Here is a 20,972-nt window from a genome sequence, read left to right on the forward strand (position 1 = left end):
TAGGACAACTAACAAAGGATGAATATAGGCAAGCAACATGGGAATGCAGGGGCAAGATTAGAAAGGCAAAGGCACAAAATGAGATCAAACTAACTACAGGCATAAAGGGAAACAAGAAGACCTTTTATAAATACATTAAAAGCAAGAGGAAGACCAAGGACAGGGTAGGCCCACTGCTTAGTGAGGAGGGAGAAGCAGTAACAGGGAACTTGGAAATGGCGGAGATGCTCAATGACTTCACCGAGAAGTCTGGAGGTGTGCCTAACGTAGTGAATACAAGCAGAGAGAGGGTAAGTTTAGAAGATAGGATACACAAAGAACAAGTTAAAAATCACTTAGGAAAGTTAGATGTCAGCAAGTCACCAGGTCCTGATGAAATGCATCCCAGGATACTCAAGGAGCTGATAGAGGAGGTATCTGAGCCTTTAGCTATGATCTTTGAAAAATCATGGCAGACAGGGGAGATTCCAGAAGACTGGAAAAGGGCAAATATTGTGCCCATCTATAAAAAGGGGAATAAGAACAACCCAGGAAACTACAGACCGGTCAGTTTAATGTCTGTCCCGGGGAAGATAATGGAGCAGGTAATTAAGGAAATCATATGCAAACACTTGGAAGGTAATAAAGTGATAGGGAATAGCCAGCATGGGTTTGTGAAGAACAAGTCATGCCAAACTAATCTGATAGCTTTCTTTGATAAGATAACGAGCCTTGTGGATAAGGGAGAAGCGGTGGATGTCATATACCTAGACTTTAGTAAGGCATCTGATACGGTCTCGCATGATATTCTTATTGATAAACTAGGCAAATATAACTTAGATAGGGCCACGATAAGGTGGGTGCATAATTGGCTGGATAACCGTAGTCAGAGAGTTGTTGTTAACGGTGCTAAATCCTGCTGGAAAGGGATAACAAGTGGAGTTCCGCAAGGGTCTGTTTTGGGACCCGTACTGTTCAATATCTTCATCAATGATGTAGATATTGGGATAGAGAGTACGCTTATTAAGTTTGCAGATGATACCAAACTGGGTGGGGTTGCAACTTCTTTGGAGGATAGGGACATAATTCAAAATGACCTTAGCAAGTTAGAGAAATGGTCAGAGGTAAACAGGATGAAGTTTAATAAAGAGAAATGCAAAGTGCTCCACTTAAGAAAGGAACAATCAGTTCCATACATACAAGATGGGAAGCTGAAGCAAAATGCAGGACAATGTAGCACTTTAAAGACTAACAAGATGGTTTATTAGATGATGAGCTTTCGTGGGCCAGACCCACTTCCTCAGATCAAATAGTGGAAGAAAGTAGTCACAACCATATATACCAAAGGATACAATTAAAAAAAATGAACAAATATGAAAAGGACAAATCACATTGCAGAACAGAAGGGGGATGCGGGGGGGGAGGGGGAGGAAGGAAGGTAAGTGTCTGTGAATTGATGATATTAAAGGTAGGGAGAGTGGGATGTTTGTGAGTTAATGGTATTACAGGTGATAATTGGGGAAACTGTCTTGGTAATGGGTGAGATAGTTCAAATTCTTGTTAAGTCCTTGTTGGCAAGTGTCGAATTTTAACATGAATGACAGTTCAGAGGATTCCCTTTCAAGTGCAGATGTAAAAGGTCTTTGTAGCAGAATGCAGGTGGCTAAGTCATTTAGAGAGTGTCCTTTCTGGTTAAAGTGGCAAGAAACTGTTTTCTCTTTGTGATCTTGTCTGATATCTGTTTTGTGGGCATTAATCCTTTGGCGAAGTGTCTGAGATGTTTGTCCAATGTACATAGCAGACGGACACTTTCGGCACATGATAGCATAGATTATATTTCTGGATGCGCAGGAATATGTGTTCTTGATCTTATAACTCACTTGGTTAGGTCCAATAATGGTATCAGCAGAATGAATATGTGGACAAAGCTGGCAACGGGGTTTGTTGCAAGGGAAGGTACCTTCCTTCCTCCCCCTACCCCCCCCGCATCCCCCTTCTGTTCTGCAATGTGATTTGTCCTTTTCATATTTGTTCATTTTTTTTAATTGTATCCTTTGGTATATATGGTTGTGACTACTTTCTTCCACTATTTGATCTGAGGAAGTGGGTCTGGCCCACGAAAGCTCATCATCTAATAAACCATCTTGTTAGTCTTTAAAGTGCTACATTTTCCTGCATTTTGCTTCAACTACCCCAGACTAACACGGCTACATTTCTATCAAGATGGAAAGCGACTGTCTAGGAAGGAGCATGGCGGCAAGGGATCTAGGGGTCATAGTGGACCACAAGTTGAATATGAGTCAACAGTGTGATGCTGTTGCAAAAAAAGCAAATATGATTCTAGGTTTTATCAACAGGTGTGTTGTAAGCAAAACTCGTGAAGTCATTCTGCCGCTCTACTCTGCACTAGTTAGGCCTCAGCTGGAGTACTGTGTCCAGTTCTGGGTGCCACATTTCAAGAAAGATGTGGAGAAATTGGAAAGGGTACAGAGAAGAGCGACAAGAATGATTAAAGGTTTAGAGAACATGACCTATGAAGCCAGGCTTCATGAACTGGGCTTGTTTAGTTTGGAAAAAAGAAGATTAAGGGGGGACATGATAGCGGTTTTCAAATATCTAAAAGGGTGTCACAAGGAGGAAGGCGAAAATTTGTTCCTCTTGGTTTCTGAGGACAGGACAAGGAGTAATGGGCTTAAAGTGCAGCAGGGGAGGTTTAGATTGGACATTAGGAAAAAATTCCTAACTGTCAGGGTGGTCAAATATTGGAATAAATTGCCAAGGGAGGTGGTGGAATCTCCCTCTCTGGAGATATTTAAGAACAGGTTAGATAGACATCTGTCAGGGATGGTGTAGACGGAGCTTGGTCCTGCCTTGAGGGCGGGGGGCTAGACTCGATGACCTCTCGAGGTCCCTTCCAGTCCTAATATTCTATGATTCTATGATTCTATGAAATAGCTTAATTCGGCTTTTGGCGATGTCTACACAGCAGGAAGTCAAAGGAAGAACACTCTTCCTTCGATGTCCCTTATGCATCGTGAAATGAGGGTTATAGGAATCAGAGTAAGAAGTCCTCCTGCTCACCATTTTTTCAAAATAATGGCTTGTAGTGTAGACATGCTGTTTGTTATTTCGGAATAACAACAGATATTCTGAAATAATGCTGCGGTGTAGGCATAGCCTTAGAGACTAACCCAAATATATAAATAGTATTATGAACTTTTGTGGGCACAACCCACTTCTTCAGATGACCAATATGGAGCAAGTGGCAAAGAGTTTGAATTATAAAGCAGAAAAAGAGGGTAGAGGGAAAGGAGAAATCCCTTTCAATTACAGTGTCCATGCTAAAGGAGGCTAATAGAGTTGTTTTGTAAGAGAATAGCCACATTTAAATCCATTAGTGGGTGCCTAGGCAAATTAAAATGTTCCCCAACAGGTTTCTCTGTATGTTACTCTTTAGACCAGGGGTTGGCAACCTTTTCAAACCACAGAGCCAAACTACATCAAAATTCAAAACAAGTAGTCAACAAAGAGCCTATGACAGACCACAGCCTGCAAACTGCAAAGCTCTTATAGAAGACAGCCATATTGGGAGGTGGGTTAATGCCTTCTTGTTTCCCAATTAGCCTCACCTGAACACAACCCAGCAGCCAGGGTAGAAAATAGAGGCCTAATTAGGAGTCAGCCCACATAAGGGGTTAATTCAGCACCTCTTGCCAATTAAGGCCCCCGGGTCCCTATAAAGGGATTCCTTTCAGGCAGCAGGGGGGAGAGTTCTGGAAGCAGAGCAGAGCAGAGCAGAGCAAAGCAAAGCAAAGCAAGGAAGTGCTGAACCCCAAGGACTGGCCTGTAATGAGAATGACTCGGTAAGCGGGGACCCATGCCTCTAGGGAAGTCCCAGGGCAACGAAGGGGAGCAGGCTGCCGCAGATCGCACCCTCCTTGGGGAAGTGCTTGACCGGTTGTGGGGGTGGGTAGGTCGAGTGCCCAGCAGTGAGAGTGTGAGAGCCCTGAGGGCCTCAGCTTGGCCGAGGGCCTCAGCCAAGATGTCACCGGATGATGACGTAGAGGCTTATCTCCTTGTGTTCAAGAGGACTGCACAGCGGGAGGCCTTGCCAGAGGAACAATGGGCCAGAATCCTTGACCGGTTTCTTAGTGGAGAAGCTCAGCGAGCCTATTACGCCTTACCGATGGAACACGCAAGTGTTTATCCCTGACTCAAAGAAGAAATATTCGCCCAACTGGGGGCAACCATGGCTGCCTGGGTCCAGAAGTATCATGCGTGGAAGAACCAAGAAGAAAAGCCTTCAAGACCCCAGCTGTTCAAATTAATCTACATCACTCGGAAGTGACTGAACCCCAATATCCGCAATGCAGAGAAGATCATGGAGACCCTGGTTATTGACCAGTTCGTACAGAAACTGCCACCGGACCTTTGGGCATGGGTGAGCCAGCATGACCCCACCACCTACGATGAGACGGTTGCACTGACAGATTAATAGTATTTCTAAAATTACGGACAACTTTTCAACAACAAAAAAGGGGGGGAGGGAAAAAGAGCATCAAAAGTTTGATGTGCATAAACGACAGAAAAAATAAAAAACAGACTCACCCGATAGCAGCATAGGGTCCTTGTCAACAGATTTGCGGACTTGGTCTGACTCTCCAGTTAAAGAACTTTCATCAATTTTAAGGTCATTTCCTTGAATGAAAATCCCATCAGAAGGCAGGAGATCACCTATTAATTAAGGTCAAGGTAAAATAAACCAGAGGGCCTTAGTAAGGTATGTGTGTGGATTGGGAGCATTTCTATAACATAATTAATCTTATAAAATGTTACTTAAAACTCAACAATTAAAATAGCCATTTAATTAAGCCAGTATCTCTCAATTTTTCCAGACTACTGTATCACTTTCAGGAGTCTAATTTGTCTTGTATATCCCAAAGTTTCACGTCACTTGAAAACTACTTACTTACAAAATCAACATATACATAAGACATGGTCTGTATGAAATTTTAGTTTGTACTGACTATGCTAGTGCTTTTCATGTAGCATGTTGCAAAACTAGGCAAATATATAGATAAGATGATATACCCCCTGGAATCCCTCTGCACACCCCCAGGAGTACGCGTACCTCTGGTTCAGAGCCACTGAACTGAACAACTCATGGAAGGGTACACATTACAACAGTTTATGTTGTATGTACAGTTTATGTATCCCCTATATTCCTGGTTTTCCCAAGCCCAATAGACAGCCTGTGGAAGGGAGGGCCAAGAATTTAGTTCAGTGCTATCTCAGAAAGAAGAGAACTCCTAACATGGCAATGTTCAAATCACACTGAAGACAAGTTTCACCTTTTTAGAATGTGAAGTTTCCTATCCCAGATACAAGTTAGCAGCTGTGAGAAGATCAAAGGGAGATGGGCACTGACAGGGCTTATGGGATTTTTCACTAAGTAGCATTGGCTGACAGGGCTGACAAGTATTGTGCCCCTTCTGTGACACATAAGCACTAGATAGACCTATCATGAATTCCCACAGCCCAACTACATTTTCATTTTCTAGGTTGCAGACATGGTCTTGCTACTCCTCCTCCTACCCGGAGGACCATTTTTGCAGGCAGCTAAACAACCACTTACAGCCTCCCCCTCTTGCTGCACCCTCTGCAGTATCCAAGAGAGGAAGCAGTAGTTGGCAAGGAAAATTTCAGACAAAACATTTCAAACTCTTCCATAGAATCTTTAAGGATAGTAAGTCCATGCTCTAATAATAGAATATAGCAGTAGGGATAAATTACCAACCACCTGATCAGGATCATGATAGTGACTGTGAAATGCTAAGGAAGATTAGAGAGGCTATCAATTTAAAAAAATCCTCAATAATAATTAAGGATTTCAAAGATCCCTATATTGACTGGGTACATGTTACCTCAGCTTTTTGGAGCAGCTACTTCTGGAACCCACAAGAGATGGGGCAATTCTTGATTTACTTCTAAGTGGAGCACAGGATCATAATATAATTAAATTTAACATTCCTATGGTGGGGAAAATACCCAATGCTGTGGCATTTAATTTCAGAAAGAGAAATGATACAAAAATGAGGTTAGTTCAACAGAAATAAAAACATAAAATCCCTATAAGTTGCATAGAAACTTTCCAAAGGCACCGTAATAGAGGCTCAATTTAAATGTATACCCTAAATAAAAAAACACAGTAAGAGAACCAAAAAATTGCCACAATGGCTTAAAAACCAAGTAAAAGCAATAGTGAGATATAAAAGGGCATCATTTAAAAAGCGGAAGTTAAATCTTAGTGAGGAAAATAGAAAGGAGCATAAGCGCTGTCAAATGAAGTGTAAAAATATAATAAGGAAAGCCAAAAAGGAGTTTGAAGACCAGCTAGCCAAAAATCAAAAAGTAATAGCAAATGTCTTATAAGTACATCAGAAGCAGGAAGCCTGCTAAAAAACTTTTGGGGCCACTGGATGATCGAGATGGTAATGGAACACTCAAAGAAAATAAGATAATTGTGAAGAAACTAAATGAATTCTTTGCATCAGTCTCCATGGCTGAGAACAATAGGGAGATTCCCAACCCTGAGCCATTTATTTAGGTCTAAAGAATTGTCCCAGATCAAGGTATCATTAGAGGAGTTCTGGAACAAATTGAACAGTAAACAGTAAACGAAACACTAACAAATCACCAGGACTAGATGGCATTCACCTAAGAGTTCTGAAGGAGCTCAAATGTCAAATTGAGGAGATATTAGCTGTGATTTGTAACTTATCCTTTAAATCACCATGTGATTTAATGTACCATGTGACTGGAATATAGCTAATGTGACACCAATTTTCTAAAAAGGCTGTAAAGGTGATCATAGTTCCCTCTAAGGTACGCGTCTGCACGGGCACACACCAACAATTTGACTCTTGCCCACCTCTTTAGCATGGCAGTGATTACTCAGCTGCTCTGAGGTGAGGTCTTGTCATAGGTGGCTGCCCCACCCCAGGAACAGCTGAGTAGCAACTATGTGGCCCCAGCTTCAGCCCTTCCCCAGGGCTGGAGCTGTTGCCAGGGTGGGTTGCATGGCGGCTGCTAGAGCTGGAGCCTGGGCCATGGTACTAAAAATAGCATCACGGCCCTGGCCCAGGAGCAGCTGCACTCTGGCCCTGGCTCTAGTCCCAGCACATGGGGCAGCTCCCCACCACATGGCTGCGCCCTGTGTGCCAGGACTGGTGCCAGGGTTGCAGAGCTATTTTTAGTGCCACGGTCCCAGCCTCAGCCACCACGCAGCTCCAGCCCCAGCAGCTCTCAGGGCTGGGCTGCATAGCAGGTGTCTGTCCTGTGTGCCGGGACTGGACCTGGGGCTGCAGTGCTATATTTAATACCATGGCCCCAGCCCTAGAAGCCACCACACAGCCTTAGCCCCAGCTGCTCCTGCATGGTGGGCGGCTGCCTCATGTGCCAGGATTGGAGCTGGGCCATGGTGCAGCTGCTTCTGGGATGGGGCCAGGGTACTAAAAATAGCACCACAGCCCCAGCTCCAGCCCTGGCACACAGGGAAGCCACCTGCCATGCTACCCCACCGCAGCACCAAGAAGCTTGGGGGGCTAAGGGGTGCAGTTGTCAGGAAGGAATAAAGGAAGGGGAGGGGCAAGGGGAGAACTAAGGAGAAGGTGGGGGTGAGGAGCAGAAGGGGCTTGTGCTGAGAGGAGAGGAGGGGGCCATGGCAGGAGAAGAAAGGGGCAGTGTGGAGAAGAGGCAAATGCTAGGGGGCCAAGAGGAGACAATGAGGGGAAAGGGCAGGAGGAGCAGGGTGGGGGAGGGGTGGGGAAGGTGTCAGATTTTCCCAGAGCTGCTAAGACCCAGAAAGTAGTTGTGAAAATGTACCTGGGGAAACTTACCATATTTAACCTGTGCGATGTCACCAACTACTATCTCTGCCACTGGGATCTGAATAACTTGTGCCCCTCGGACCACCGTAAATTTCTGTTCCTGCTCAATACGACTTTGAAGCCCACGAAACTGCTTCTCCTTGCTCCAGTCATTAAAGGCTGTGACGAGTACAACACAAATAACAGAGAGTAGAATAGCAGCACCTTCAATCCATCCAGCTTCTGCCTCACCTTCATCTTCAGCTCCTCCTGATGCAGCAGCACAACCTAGAAAAACAAAGGCAGAGGTAGCCATAAAAATAAGGATTGTTTATCCAAAGCAAATTTAGACTGATGTTTAACAAGTTATAACAATGAATTAAAAACAGTTAAAGAATCAATGGATATATTCTCTCCTTAAAAAACAATCTGAAATACAGAGAGTAGACGTGGTAGAAAAGCCAAACTTTGAGAATACAGACAAGAAGAAATTCAGGAGCAAATAATGGGGGGAAATAGGAGGAATGTTGATCAGAATATTTAGCTAATGTTTCTTCATGGATGTGTACATCTTGGGAAAACAGAAATTAAAGAGTTGGAAGAAAAACAGCATCAATACTAAAAATTATATGTGGATCAGATTTTCCCAGAGATGGCGAGAATTTATACAGTGTGTCCTCCAGGCATGCAATTGTGAATAATAAAATGTAATGGGAGCAAAGAGATGAAATTAAGAAAATTTTAAGGAAATTAAGAATTTTTATCAGAAAAACCAGTGAATTCCATATATAATTCAATACTCTGCATTTATCTTTTTTTTTTTTTACAAAATCCCAGTTATGAAAACATGAGATGTACCAGATATTTACTAAAATACTTAATTTCACTAATGATAATTTGTTTAAAACATTAAAAATATGGACATGATTGCACCAAACTTACATTTTAAATTTATTTACATCTCTGACATACACACTGAAATGTTAAAATAGTTACAAAAGATGAAGTTAGGAACAATATGCACATTTGCATTGAAAAAAGTAAAGAACTGAATATGTAACTTGATAGTTTTTTGTTTATTCATAGAACTTTATGACAAAATATTTAATACATCTTTGCACTCTTATTGAGACATCTAACCTGAAAGTGTTTGCCCCAACTGGCCTTATTATGAGAAAATATGTTCTATGAACATAAATAATTAGAAAATTTCATTAAAAAAATTGAAATAGAAATTTCATAGAAAATTGAAATTTCATTGAAAATTCACTAAAAATATAATTAGGTTCATGAAAAAAGTTAGATATAGGTTCTACCTCCCTAAATGAGGACTCTCTGGTCCAGCAACATCTGTAGGACCATGGATGTTCATGAATTAGAGAGCCCCAGGCCAGGAGTTCAGTGGCAGTAGGCTGGCATCCAGCAGCCCCAGCAATGGCTGGGAGACTGTGGCAGCCCCAGCTGGGTAGCTCATGGTAGCTATCCTGGGGGCTGGCTAGACCAGAGGCAGGGGGCTGGTTGGATCAGAAGTAGAGCCAGTGGCAGAGAGAGTCGGCAGACTTGGTAGGGGCTGGTGGCAGGGGACCTTCCATGGTCTGGCAAATTCCTTTGTTCGGGACTGATCAGTTCCCCAGTGTGCCAGACCAGGGAGGTCCAACCTGTACAAGAAAACTATATTGGAACACTAAAACAATCTCTCCAGCTTAACAATTATTATAATTAGTACTTCTTTATAAACAAGCAAATTATGGCTTTAATAGAATAGTGGATATATCATAAATATTTAAAATAAAATAATATTAACAGTTTCTACTCATCTTTGCACTTTTTTCTGCTAAGGACATCCCAAAGTACTTTATAATTTGTCGATAATTGATCCTCCCAAGAGCAAAATGCAACGGATTTGAATAGTTTTCCCAGGCTGTATTCAGAAAAGGGGGCTAATTTCTCTCATACATAATTCTGCTTCTTAAGTGATCAAGTCAAACAGTAGGTGGCTTCCAAAATCAGTCAGGATGTGTCTAAACTACATGGCTCTGTCAATGGAGCCATGTAGATGAGACAGGATGACAAAGGGAAAAGAAGCGGCGATTTAAATAATTGCCACTTCATTTAAATCAAAATGGCCACCACGCTGTGCCGATCAGCTGTTTGTTGGCACAGCGTGGCAGTCTAGATGGGGATCTGCCAACCCCAGAACCCGTCATCAGCAGATCCTTTATGCCTTGTGAAACAAGGCTTACAGGATCTGCTGACGAAGGGTTCTGGGGTTGGCAGATCCCCGTCTAGACTGCCGCGCTGTGCCGACAAACAGCTGATCAGCACAGCATGGCGGCCGTTTTGATTTAAATGAAGCGGCAATTCTTTAAATCGCCACTTCATTTCCCTTTGTCGAGTAAACTAATCTACATGGCTCCATCAACGGAGCCATGTAGTTTAGACATACCCCTAGTATGGTGAAGAAAAGCACACAGCCTCAATGATTATTCTGACACCTGATAAAACTGAAATAAAGGAGAGGTAGCTTCTTTCATTTGCAGGACACTTTGGCAAAACAGCCTCCTCAAACCAGTAGCAGAGGAGGGGCAGAAAGTCCTCATGAAACCAATTAAATGTACTAGACCTGGAAACAGTTTATCCATGCTCCAGTGGCCATACATTCAAGTAACTATTGGGAAATACTAGTCCCAACATGGATAAATGACCAGAGTTTTATTTTAATGGATTTATAAGAATGGCCACACTGGGCCAGACCAAAGGTCCATCTAGCCCTGTATCCTGTCTACTGACAGTGGCCAATGCCAGGAAATGCCCCAAAGGGAATGAACAGAACAGGTAATCATAAAGTGATCCCACCCTTGTCACCCATTCCCAACTTCTGACAAACAAAGGTTGGGGTCACCATTCCTACCCATCCTGGCTAATAAGCACTGATGGACCTATTCCCCATGAATTTATCTATTACTTTGCATTTATCAACATTAAAATTCATTAACCATTTTGTTGCCCAGTCACCTAGTTTTGTGGGATCCCTTTAAGCTCTTCATAGTTTGCTTGGTCTTGGAGCAGTTGGGTCAGGAGAAGCATTGTCTTCTTTTACCTGACAGACTTTGTCTCACCAAGAAGAGAACACAGATCGATGAAGGACCATGTTAGGGGAAGTTTTAGCTTCTTTTACCTGATGGTCTATGCTTAATCATCAAAGGACTTTTATTGACTGAGTTAAAAACTCCCCAATAGATGACAAGGGACAGTGATGCAGAAGGATGATGTGGACTGACGAGGGACTGGGTCAGGGGAAGCATTGGCTTCCTTTAATTGATGAACTATGCTTAATTGGTGGCCTTGATAATTTTTTTCTCTTTTCTCCTAATGGTTATTGCTGTTGTATTAAACTGGAAGGAAGATGACATAGGACAGGCCCACATCACTGGGCTCCTTCAACCCCATAGATTTATTATCTGTGATTACTTGAGAGAGATTTATCTTACCTAGTGGGTGGTCACCCCAAGATTTAATTAATATTGTCTTAAATGTTAACTCTACATCTCTTGTATCTGGGACAAGGCAGGTTACGTTTATAGATTGTTAACCTTGTTTGCTATTTACTTCCCTTACAACCTGCCCTTGACCTAGATTTCATGTATCTTAATTTATTAAATTTGACCTTGATTTTGATTTCAAACATTCACTAATAAATTGTTTCATCTGCAAATGTTGCCACCTCCCTGTTTACCCCTTTCTCCAGATCATTTTTTAGTATGTTAGGATAGGTCCCAATGTTGACCTCTGTGGGACACTACTAGTTTACCTCTGTATTCTTAAAGTTGACATTTATTCCTACGCATTGTTTCCTATCCTTTCACCAATTATCAGACCATGAGGGGACCTTCTCTCTTATTTCACTACAACTTACTTTACTTAAGAGCCTTTGGTGAGGTACCTTGTCAAAGGTTTTGTGGAAATCTAAATATACGATATCCATTGGCTCTCCCTTGTTCAAATGCTTGTTGACTCCCCCAAATAATTCTAGTAAGGCATGATTTCCCTTTACAGAAACCATGTTGACTTTTTCCCCAATAAATTATATTCATCTATGTGTCTGATAATTTTATTATTTAGTATAATTTAAACTATTTTGCTTGGTACTGTCATTAGATTTCCTGGTCTTTAAATGCCAGGATCACCTCTAGAGCCCTTTTCAAAGATTGTCTTCACATTAGCTATCTTCCAGTCATATGGTTCAGATGCTGATTTAAAGGATAGGTTACAAAGTACAGTTAGTAGTTCCGCAATTACACATTTAAATTCTTTTAGAGCTCTTGGGTGAATGCCATCTGGTCCCAGTGGCTTGTTACTGTTAAGTTTATCAGTTTGTCCCAAAACCTCTTCTAATGACATCTCAATATGGGACAATTCCTCAGATTTGTCACCTAAACTGAATAGCTCAGGTTTGGGAATCTCCCCAATATCCTCAGCCGTGAAAACTGATGCAAAGAATAAAACGTACCTTTCACTTTTTCTGAGTAAATTTACAAGTTCAGTTATTTAAATTTAAATATTAAATGGTAAATCATCAGTTGGCATCAGTTGCCAAGTGCAACTGATTTTTTTAACCATCTAAGGAACTGTGCCTATATAAAAATGGTAACAGTTGACAAAAGTTAATGAGGGAAAAATACCCACACAATCACCAAAAGACTGAACCTTAAAGCAGCTAAACACAGAAGAAGTCTGAATAAATGGAAATCTTACCAATGTGCCCTAATGGTAAAATTCTGAATCTGTCTGACCAACCAGTAAAGCAAATCTTAAATAGAGAGTCTTTCTTTGAGAATACCCAGAGCTCAAATTAGCAGATTCATTAGGCTCCCACTCTCAATGTTGAGCTATTACTTGATAGATTATTTTTGAAACAGTAAAGAGAAGCCAGGTGAGGCTTTACAGAACAAAATTAGTCCTTGAACTATATGCAGAAACATATTGGCATCTAATGTAGTCAATAGAACACAGATGACATTTGAACCACATGCAGACTATTACTATGTAAATAGACTACTGAACTCTGCTTTAGCCAACGTTAAAACAATTGTTTATGGCACTACAATGTTTGAGTTGGCTCTTTAAATCTATCAGCTTCAGCTTCACTGTAAAGAATAAGGTTTCTTCCAACTCAATGTCACTTCATCCAGCCACATGCAAGACAAGAATCATCTATCATCCAGGTTTGATGAGGACATGATGCATAGTTAAGTGTCATGAATATATTGTTCATATTACACTACCTCACTATCTCCCACACTAATCTCACATGCAGATTGAAAAAGGGAGAAGAAGTCAGAGAAGAAACAGCACAAAGGAAACGTTGTGAGGGCACCTAACCAAAACTACCTCCCGGGATCCAGCTGAGATGGTGGAAATGAACTAAAATTTATCAGAATCAACAAAAAACACATGCTCGTCATTAAAAGAAGAACACAGATCAATGTGATTAGAACAGCATTTCTACACCATGCCCCAGAAAAAAAAAAGGAACAGGGTGGGAAAATGCAAAGCCTCGAAGATGACAATAGAGCTCTTTTACCTATTTTTGGTCTGAATGAAGTCTGACTAAAACAACTGTCAGATTTAACACCATCCAAAATCATCCATCCCAACTCAAATTAGGATCCAAAGAAAGCCCACCAACCAATGGTACATCAGAAACTACAGAGAATCAAATGGTTGTGAAAGAGGGGTCCCAAGTTAATGTATAGGCACCCGCCCATCTCCTCCCCAAAGGCACCAGGCCTCTGCTCCCCACAGTTGCTGGGGCTACCCTCTGTTGGCCAGGCCTTCCCTCCACCGGCTGGCAAGGGCTTCCCTCTGCCATATGGCCAGGGCTCCCATCCATCACCAGAGTGATAGTTACTTGGCGTATTGTACCGTATTATTAATTTACTATGCATTGATTGGCTCAAAGAACAAAATTATTGAGAATTACTTTGGCCAAACATTTTATTTGTGAAAATAGGTTAGAAAAATTTCAGCTTCCTGGCAAACAGAGGAGAGGACCTGTCAAGAGACAAACTAAAGGATGCAAAAGAAAAACCACAGGACTGTGACTAGAAAACCCAGGAGAAGCAGAATGGTACTTCAGAAAAATAGAAAGGGATCACGAGTAATGAGGATAGAGCAAAGGCCTGAGATTGTCCAGACAGAGGTTATTAAAAATGATAAGTGCAATTTTAGTGGAAGGAAAAAAATGCAATTGAAAGTTGAGAAGATTTAGGAGGGAGGTGATAGAGAGGGACTCCTAACAATGACTGTAGCCAAGAGGGAGGACATGCCAGATGTTTCCCAGGAACCATGCAACATGAGGGCTAGGAAGCCTGCGATTTCCACGGTGCAATGCTGCCAACCGGACAGGCAATGGCAGGTGGACCGTGGTGCTGACAGGAGCCTTAGGATCCCCTTTCAAAACTAGACAGCTGGTCACCCTGCAAGGAGCTACCATTACTCAGAGTGCTAATATCAGATGCTAGCCCTACTGGTGAATAAATCAGTAAGCTTTCATTCTTTTTGGGTGGCGTTTTCAAATTTCATGTTTGAGGCCCAGCTAAGGAATATGACTTTGCGATAGAATTATTTAATCCATGTTTTAAAGTATGGGAGCTCTTATCTTTTTTTATGACAGTTTGATTGATCCAAAAATTATTTCTGGAGGTGTTATGAGATTTTTCTGGGGAACTTAAACTCAGCAAGGTGTCCCGAAATGTAAAAATAGACATGTGTAGGTGGCACACTTACTTAGAGGTACATGCTGTACATGGGGGCTCAGTTACGAATACAGATGTTCTCAAATTCCTTAATATAAAGCTTTCTCTGATTTGAAAATTACCATGCCTCAGCTTGAACTTAGATGAGTCCTAATTACAATTGTTATGCTAATCAAAACAGCTTTTTAAAAAAGCCTTCTGGAAAACTTCTAAAACATTCTGTTTAGTCAGACTGCTGCTAATGTCATATTCTGTATTTCTCATGCTTTGATTTATAACTCTAGAAACATCTGCATTTAAAGTGGTATCTGCAACTCTAATGTCATTTCCTATTATACTTAGTATTAAATGCTACAACAACTCACACACTGCTATGTGAGCATTTTTTTTTTTTTTGGCCTTTTCTCTTTGTAGGTTCTTGCGAAGTTTAAAGAGAGGTTCAATAAAAGCTACCTAGATTGTTCTCCTATTAGTGAAATTGAGGTTTGTTGCCTGCTACCCTCCTTAAGACTTTTAATCTCTTATACCCCTATCCCCTTCCTCCATAACATCTCGCTCTCTCTTCTCCTTCCCACCACAGTACAAGCACGTTCTAGCCTTTTCTATTGCTCAGTTGTACTTCTCACTATTCCCCTTTCTTCTCTTAACCTCTTGAAATCTTAAAATGTTCTCCTTGGAGCAGGGGTGGAGTCACTCCAAGAATTTGGAAAGTGGTCAAGGGCTGCATTCTTACATATTAATGTGGGTGGTACAAGATCCAGGAGGGAGTTTGGGTGAAGGAGGAAATTGTGACTTGGATTAGGGGACTGGGGTGCAGAGGTTTGGGTTGTGACCTTGGACAAGATGGGGTTGTGACTTGGGGCAGGGACTATGAGGCAGGAGGGGGTACAGGAGTTTGGGTTGTGACCTGGGGCAGAGGATTGGGGTACAGGATCGGGCAGAGGATCTGGGGGCAGGAAGGGGCAGAGGTTTGGGGTGCCAGAAGCAGGCTCTGGCTGGGAGACTTACCTGCTTGACTCCCAGCCAGCAGCCTTCTCAAGCAGACTCCCTGCCTGTTCCACCCCCACACTGGCTGCAGGGGACATGTGGTTTTTGAACAAGCCTAAGGGAGGGTGCTTTGCAAGCTGCCTGTTAACAACAGACAACTCCCATTGGCCAGAAACCAGCCAATAGTATTGTTCTGGGGGGCAGGAGCAGCACACAAAGCATCTCCTCCCTCCTCTGGTCTCACATCTGTTCAAATAGCTCAACAGCAGCTTATCTCAGCAGCGTATGGGGGGTCAGGCAAGGAGTCTACCTGAGGCTTTGGATTGGGTGGCTTGGCAGGCCGCATCCTGCCTGCAGAGGGTATTGTGGCCAGGCTTGGCTCCCAGATAATGGGAGCAGCCCCCACTGCTGCTTGGTGCTTGTGGGAGGAGAGGAGTGGGTGGCTGGAGTGAGTAGGGGGGACCTCAGGGAATGGGTGATAACAGGTGGACCCTCAGAGGAGAGGCAGGGCAAAGGTGTCCAGTTTTGCACATGTAGAAAGATGGCAATGCTACCTCCTTGTGTGACAAAGATGTGTATCTGAGTAACAAAGAAAAGAGCATTCACCAAGGAATTGTGATTAAAAATAGGAACAAACCCTATTCATTAACAAATTTCAGCGGGGTAGCTGTGTTAGTCTGTAACTTTAGAAAAAATGGGTGGTCCTGTGGCACCTTAGTGACTAACCAACATATACAAAATCATGAGCTTTTGTAGGCAAAACCAACTTCATCAGATGAATTGGAGTGTAAATAACAGAAACTGGAATTTATCTACAGACACCAGTAACCTGGGCCAAAACAAAGACATTAATGAGTTAGCTCATTATAAAGCCAATTTCTCCTGCTATTATCACCTGCATTTCCACAACACAAGCTACATATGGGACACATCCAGCTCACTTAATTAGCCTCATTTAACCTGGGTCCTACAATTCTTTTCCTGTTATATATATCTTGGTTTCTGTTATTTCCACTCCAATTCATCTAATGAAGCACGCTTTTGCCCAGGAAAGCTCATGATTCAATATATTTTGGTTAGTCTCTAAGGTACCACAGAACCACTCACTATTTATTAACAGGCTCTTTTAAGAGGCAAGAAATATTGTACTATATTTTAAAAAGAAAGTTCAGCATATTAAGATATTGTTTCCTAGGAAGTGACTCAAAAGGCAAGTCCCCCAGGATGTGTACACATACCACACTTCCTGCGCACTGCAGATTCAGTCTTTGATTTTCTAGCACACTTCCTGCTGGGGATAGAAACAAAGGAGCCAAAGATAGGGCAGTTGCTGTCTGCAGCTAGATAATTTGTCACCTCTCGACATAGCTCTTGGTCCCAGTAAATGATTTACCTTGACACCCATCTGCTGACCAGTAAGAAACTCTCCGGTGCTTGATGCACCATGCTGGAAGACCCCCGTGGAAAGGCAACATTTGTAATGGCTGCTACAGGGCATATGCAACTGCATATAACATCCCATCAGCTATGAAACTCAGGGGAAATACTGACTATGCCTGGAAAAGGCATGGGGGCTAATAAACTGGAAGATGAGCAAAAGATTCCTCTGCTCTTAACAGAGACAGCTACAGAACCCCTACAATATATAATGCATTCCCTACATAAGGCGGGGGAGGGTGGGAGAGAGAAAAGCTTTGCAGAAATAAAGAAAACGTTTGAGGATCATTGTGTCACTAGAAAAAAAATGTTACTGAAGAGAGATACATGTTCCAGATGAGACCACAGAATGAAGAGGAAACAATAGAAGATGTTGTCACATATTTAAAAACTAAAAACTCCATCCGAGTCACATTGGCTTGGGGTACAACAATAAAATATTTGTGACCAATTACTAAGGAAGATGGATCTGACACTAGAGAGGACAATATGTAGATGTCAAGCAGACAAACAGACAGAAAAACAACTGAAAAGCATGGAGAAAAACACAGAGCCCATGACAGAGTTCCATAGCTAACGCAGCGAGGGACACATTCGCAGAAATCCAATTGGCCAAGAGGACAGAACCATGGAAAGCAGGAAACCATGCCAGCAGTGTGGCACACAGCATGGCTACAACTAGACTGGCATGATTTTCCGCAAATGCTTTTAACGGAAAAGTTTTCCGTTAAAAGCATTTGCAGAAAAGAACGTCTAGATTGGCACGGACGCTTTTCCGCAAAAGCACTTTTTGCGGAAAAGCGTCTGTGCCAATCTAGACGTGCTTTTGCGCAAAAAAAGCCCCGATCGCCATTTTTGCAATTGGGGCTTTTTTGTGCAAAACAAATCTGAGCTGTCTACACTGGCCCTTTTGTGCAAAAGCTTTGCACAAAAGGGACTTTTGCCTGAATGGAAACAGCATAGTATTTCCGCAAGAAGCACTGATTTCAGACAGTAGGAAGTTAGTGTTCTTGCGGAAATTCAAGTGGCCAATGTAGACAGCTGGCAAGTTTTTCCACAAAAGCAGTAGCTTTTGCGGAAAAACTTGCAAGTCTAGACACAGCCCATGAGTACAGGAAACTCCCAGCATTCAGGCATTTCTGTAGAATAATAAGCCATGATGATAAAATGGACAGAGGAGGCCAAAAAAGTTATGTATTCAGTGCACAAAGGGATTCTTCAAATGAAGAACCTGTGAGCAAGTGAAGATTGGATAATTACCATGTGCACAAAGGACACATTATATGTGCCATTCAAGATGGACTCTGGGGCATAAGAAAATGTAAGAGAGGAAGATTCAAGGAGTGTGTAAAAGTTGAAGCCTCAGAAGTGTCTAAAAGATTATACTAGAGGAACATGGGGAAATGAGCAAACAACCAGTTTTGGACCTCACACGGTTGAGGTGCTTGATCTCATTAGAGGGTTTATACAAGGGAAGGTTAAGAGAGGACACAGAAGCGATGGTACATACTATATATGGGTATGTCTACACTACCCTCCTAATTCGAACTAGAAAGGTAATGTAGTCATACCGCAATTGCAAATGAAGCCCGGGATTTGAATTTCCCGGGCTTCATTTGCATGAAGCTGGCCGGCGCCATTTTTAAATGCCGGTAGTTTGAACCCCGTGCCGCGCGGCTACACGCGGCACGGAGTAGCTAGTTCGGATTAGGCTTTCTAATCCAAACTAGCTGTACTCCTCGTGGAATGAGGAGTACAGCTAGTTCGGATTAGGAAGCCTAATCCGAACTAGCTACTCCGTGCTGCGTGTAACCGCGCGGCACGGGGTTCGAACTGCCGGCATTTAAAAATGGCGCCGGCCGGCTTCATGCAAATGAAGCCCGGGAAATTCAAATCCTGGGCTTCATTTGCAAGTGCGGTATGCCTACATTACCCTCCTAGTTCGAATTAGGAGGGTAGTGTAGACATACCCTATGAGAAGTTCCACAAACCTTGAGAAAGAACCTCGAACAATCGATGCAAAACATTACAGCAAATGGAATCATCCAGAGAATAGATGGTTTGTGGAACTTCTTAATAGCTGTAGAATAGCATCTTAATAGATGCTCTTAATAGCTGTAGAAGGGAATGGGGGTAGAAGAGGGACGATGGCTATGTATGGCCGCTAAAGAGATGAAAGAAAACATCAAAATAGAACCCTTCCACTTGCCCCCAAGAAGTACTGTTCGAGATGGCAGAGGCCAAATTCTTCATCAAAACTGATGCACCAGCTGAATTTTGGCAGGTCCCTTTAGACACCAAATCTGCTCTTTCAAGACACTATGCGGCAACTATTGCTTCCTAAGTCTGCGTTTTGGAATGCGTTTGGCTCCAGAGGTATTTCACTGTTACCAACAAGGGTTTTAGTTAATAATTAAAGAGACTTCAAAGAAGCCAAATTGACCATTTTTATTTTAAAGGTTAGTGGTAAACACAACTGAAAAACATACACATACCAATTTTCTTGAGAACCCTCTCTTTAGTCTAACAGCTTGCTCTGTTCTCTCATGTAGTTCTGAGGTTAGTTTACAGCTTTGCTGCATGTAGTTTCACTTTCTCTGTTTCTATAACAGAAATCTTATTTTTATCCACAACATCTGTTGTGTACTATCTTAACATAGTCAGTCCTGCTAACATAGGTGTCCGTTCTTGTTTCTGAGGACAATACCAAAATACTCATTCCTTAGTTAATGATTCTTGAGCCAATACCTGGCAGCAGGCGAGCACTTTTCTCTTAACAGAACTGCCAAAGCATGATGTGGAAGTTTGGCTCCTTAACATGCTATAGGCCCTAACGTTTAACCAGTTAATTGATTGAGTGAAATCCCACTCCCAGACCTCATTCCCCCAGATGAGGGGGGCTGGCAGTCCCAAGCACAGTGTGGCCGACTCCTGTTGCCAGACCTCCAGCCCATGCGGCAGCTGGCTTCTGCTCCTCGACCCCCTTTTTCCAGCTGCAGGTCTGGAGCAGCTCTCCACCAATGGAGGGTTATAGGTTGCTCCTGATGAACATATCCCTGATCATCATAAAGTGAACCTGATGTTAGAGGATGTAACGGCTGTGAAAGTACATAAAGGTGACACAGCAATTTGGGCAGCACTGCCACTCAACCCCAGGAACAACTGAAAAGATCAGTGAAGGCTATGCACTGATGAAATTGCAAGTGTTAGCAACCTTCAGATGACTAAAACCACAATGTCAGTTTCAAACATAAGAGCTAACAAACTTGGAAGAGACATTGCCCTCCAAGGGAGTCTTGCTCGATGAATCAAAGATTCAAGCAATACCAAACATGTCGCAACCTGAGATAAATGGGGAATTCAAAGGTTGCTAGTCATGTTGAATTATAACTTCATACCTAATTATACAGCTTGCACAACTCACTACACTGATTGGATGCTATCTCGCAGTTAAGACCACCTGGAACCAGGCAGGGCATTAGGTCAGCAGTTACTTCTGGGTGCTATTGCCTAAGGCTATTAGAGATGCGTGCTTAATGGGACCCCCTTGGACAACCATTGCTCAGCTTCTTCTGCTTGCTTGCCTACCTTTCTGAGGGATAGCAAAGCATTTGCAGTGCCTGCTCCTGGTTGCTCTGCCTTGGGACACCACAGCACTCCCTACCATGGAACTGAAGCTGCCCTGGGCATGCGATGGCCTTACACTGCCATGCTGCAGTTTCTGCAGGAGCTCAACTCAGAGCTCACCATCGAGATCTTCTGCCTGTGTGCGGGAGCAAGGCCCTTGCAACCGCACTCCATGGTGGAGAGGTTCTGGAGACTGGACACCAGTTCTGACTGGTGGGATCGGCTGGTGATGGAGTGGTGGGATAACCATCAGTGGCTCCACAACTTCCTCATGAGGAGGGGAGGGGGGAAGTACTGGAAAGGGGGGTTGGAGGTG

The 20,972-nt window shown here is 42.7% G+C and overlaps 1 protein-coding gene across 17 annotated transcripts in view; it reads right to left on the minus strand.

Annotated features, from left to right (window-relative positions):
- The window catches only part of LOC102448489 (plasma membrane calcium-transporting ATPase 2), an 858,088-nt gene that overhangs the window by 218,987 nt on the left and 618,129 nt on the right, over positions 1–20,972 (minus strand). For all 17 annotated transcript variants that reach the window (XR_012906525.1, XR_012906526.1, XM_075939331.1 and 14 more), the window contains 2 exons: positions 7,878–8,135; positions 4,588–4,713 (listed from right to left, as the gene is read on the minus strand). Coding sequence is in view for 15 of the 17 variants with exons in the window: in XM_075939331.1 (XP_075795446.1) it covers positions 4,588–4,713; positions 7,878–8,135 (384 nt within the window). In the remaining 2 variants the exon portion in view is untranslated. The remainder of the gene's footprint in view (positions 1–4,587; positions 4,714–7,877; positions 8,136–20,972) is intronic.

Source organism: Pelodiscus sinensis, chromosome 11 (assembly GCF_049634645.1).
Source record: "Pelodiscus sinensis isolate JC-2024 chromosome 11, ASM4963464v1, whole genome shotgun sequence".
Taxonomy (NCBI): domain Eukaryota; kingdom Metazoa; phylum Chordata; order Testudines; family Trionychidae; genus Pelodiscus; species Pelodiscus sinensis.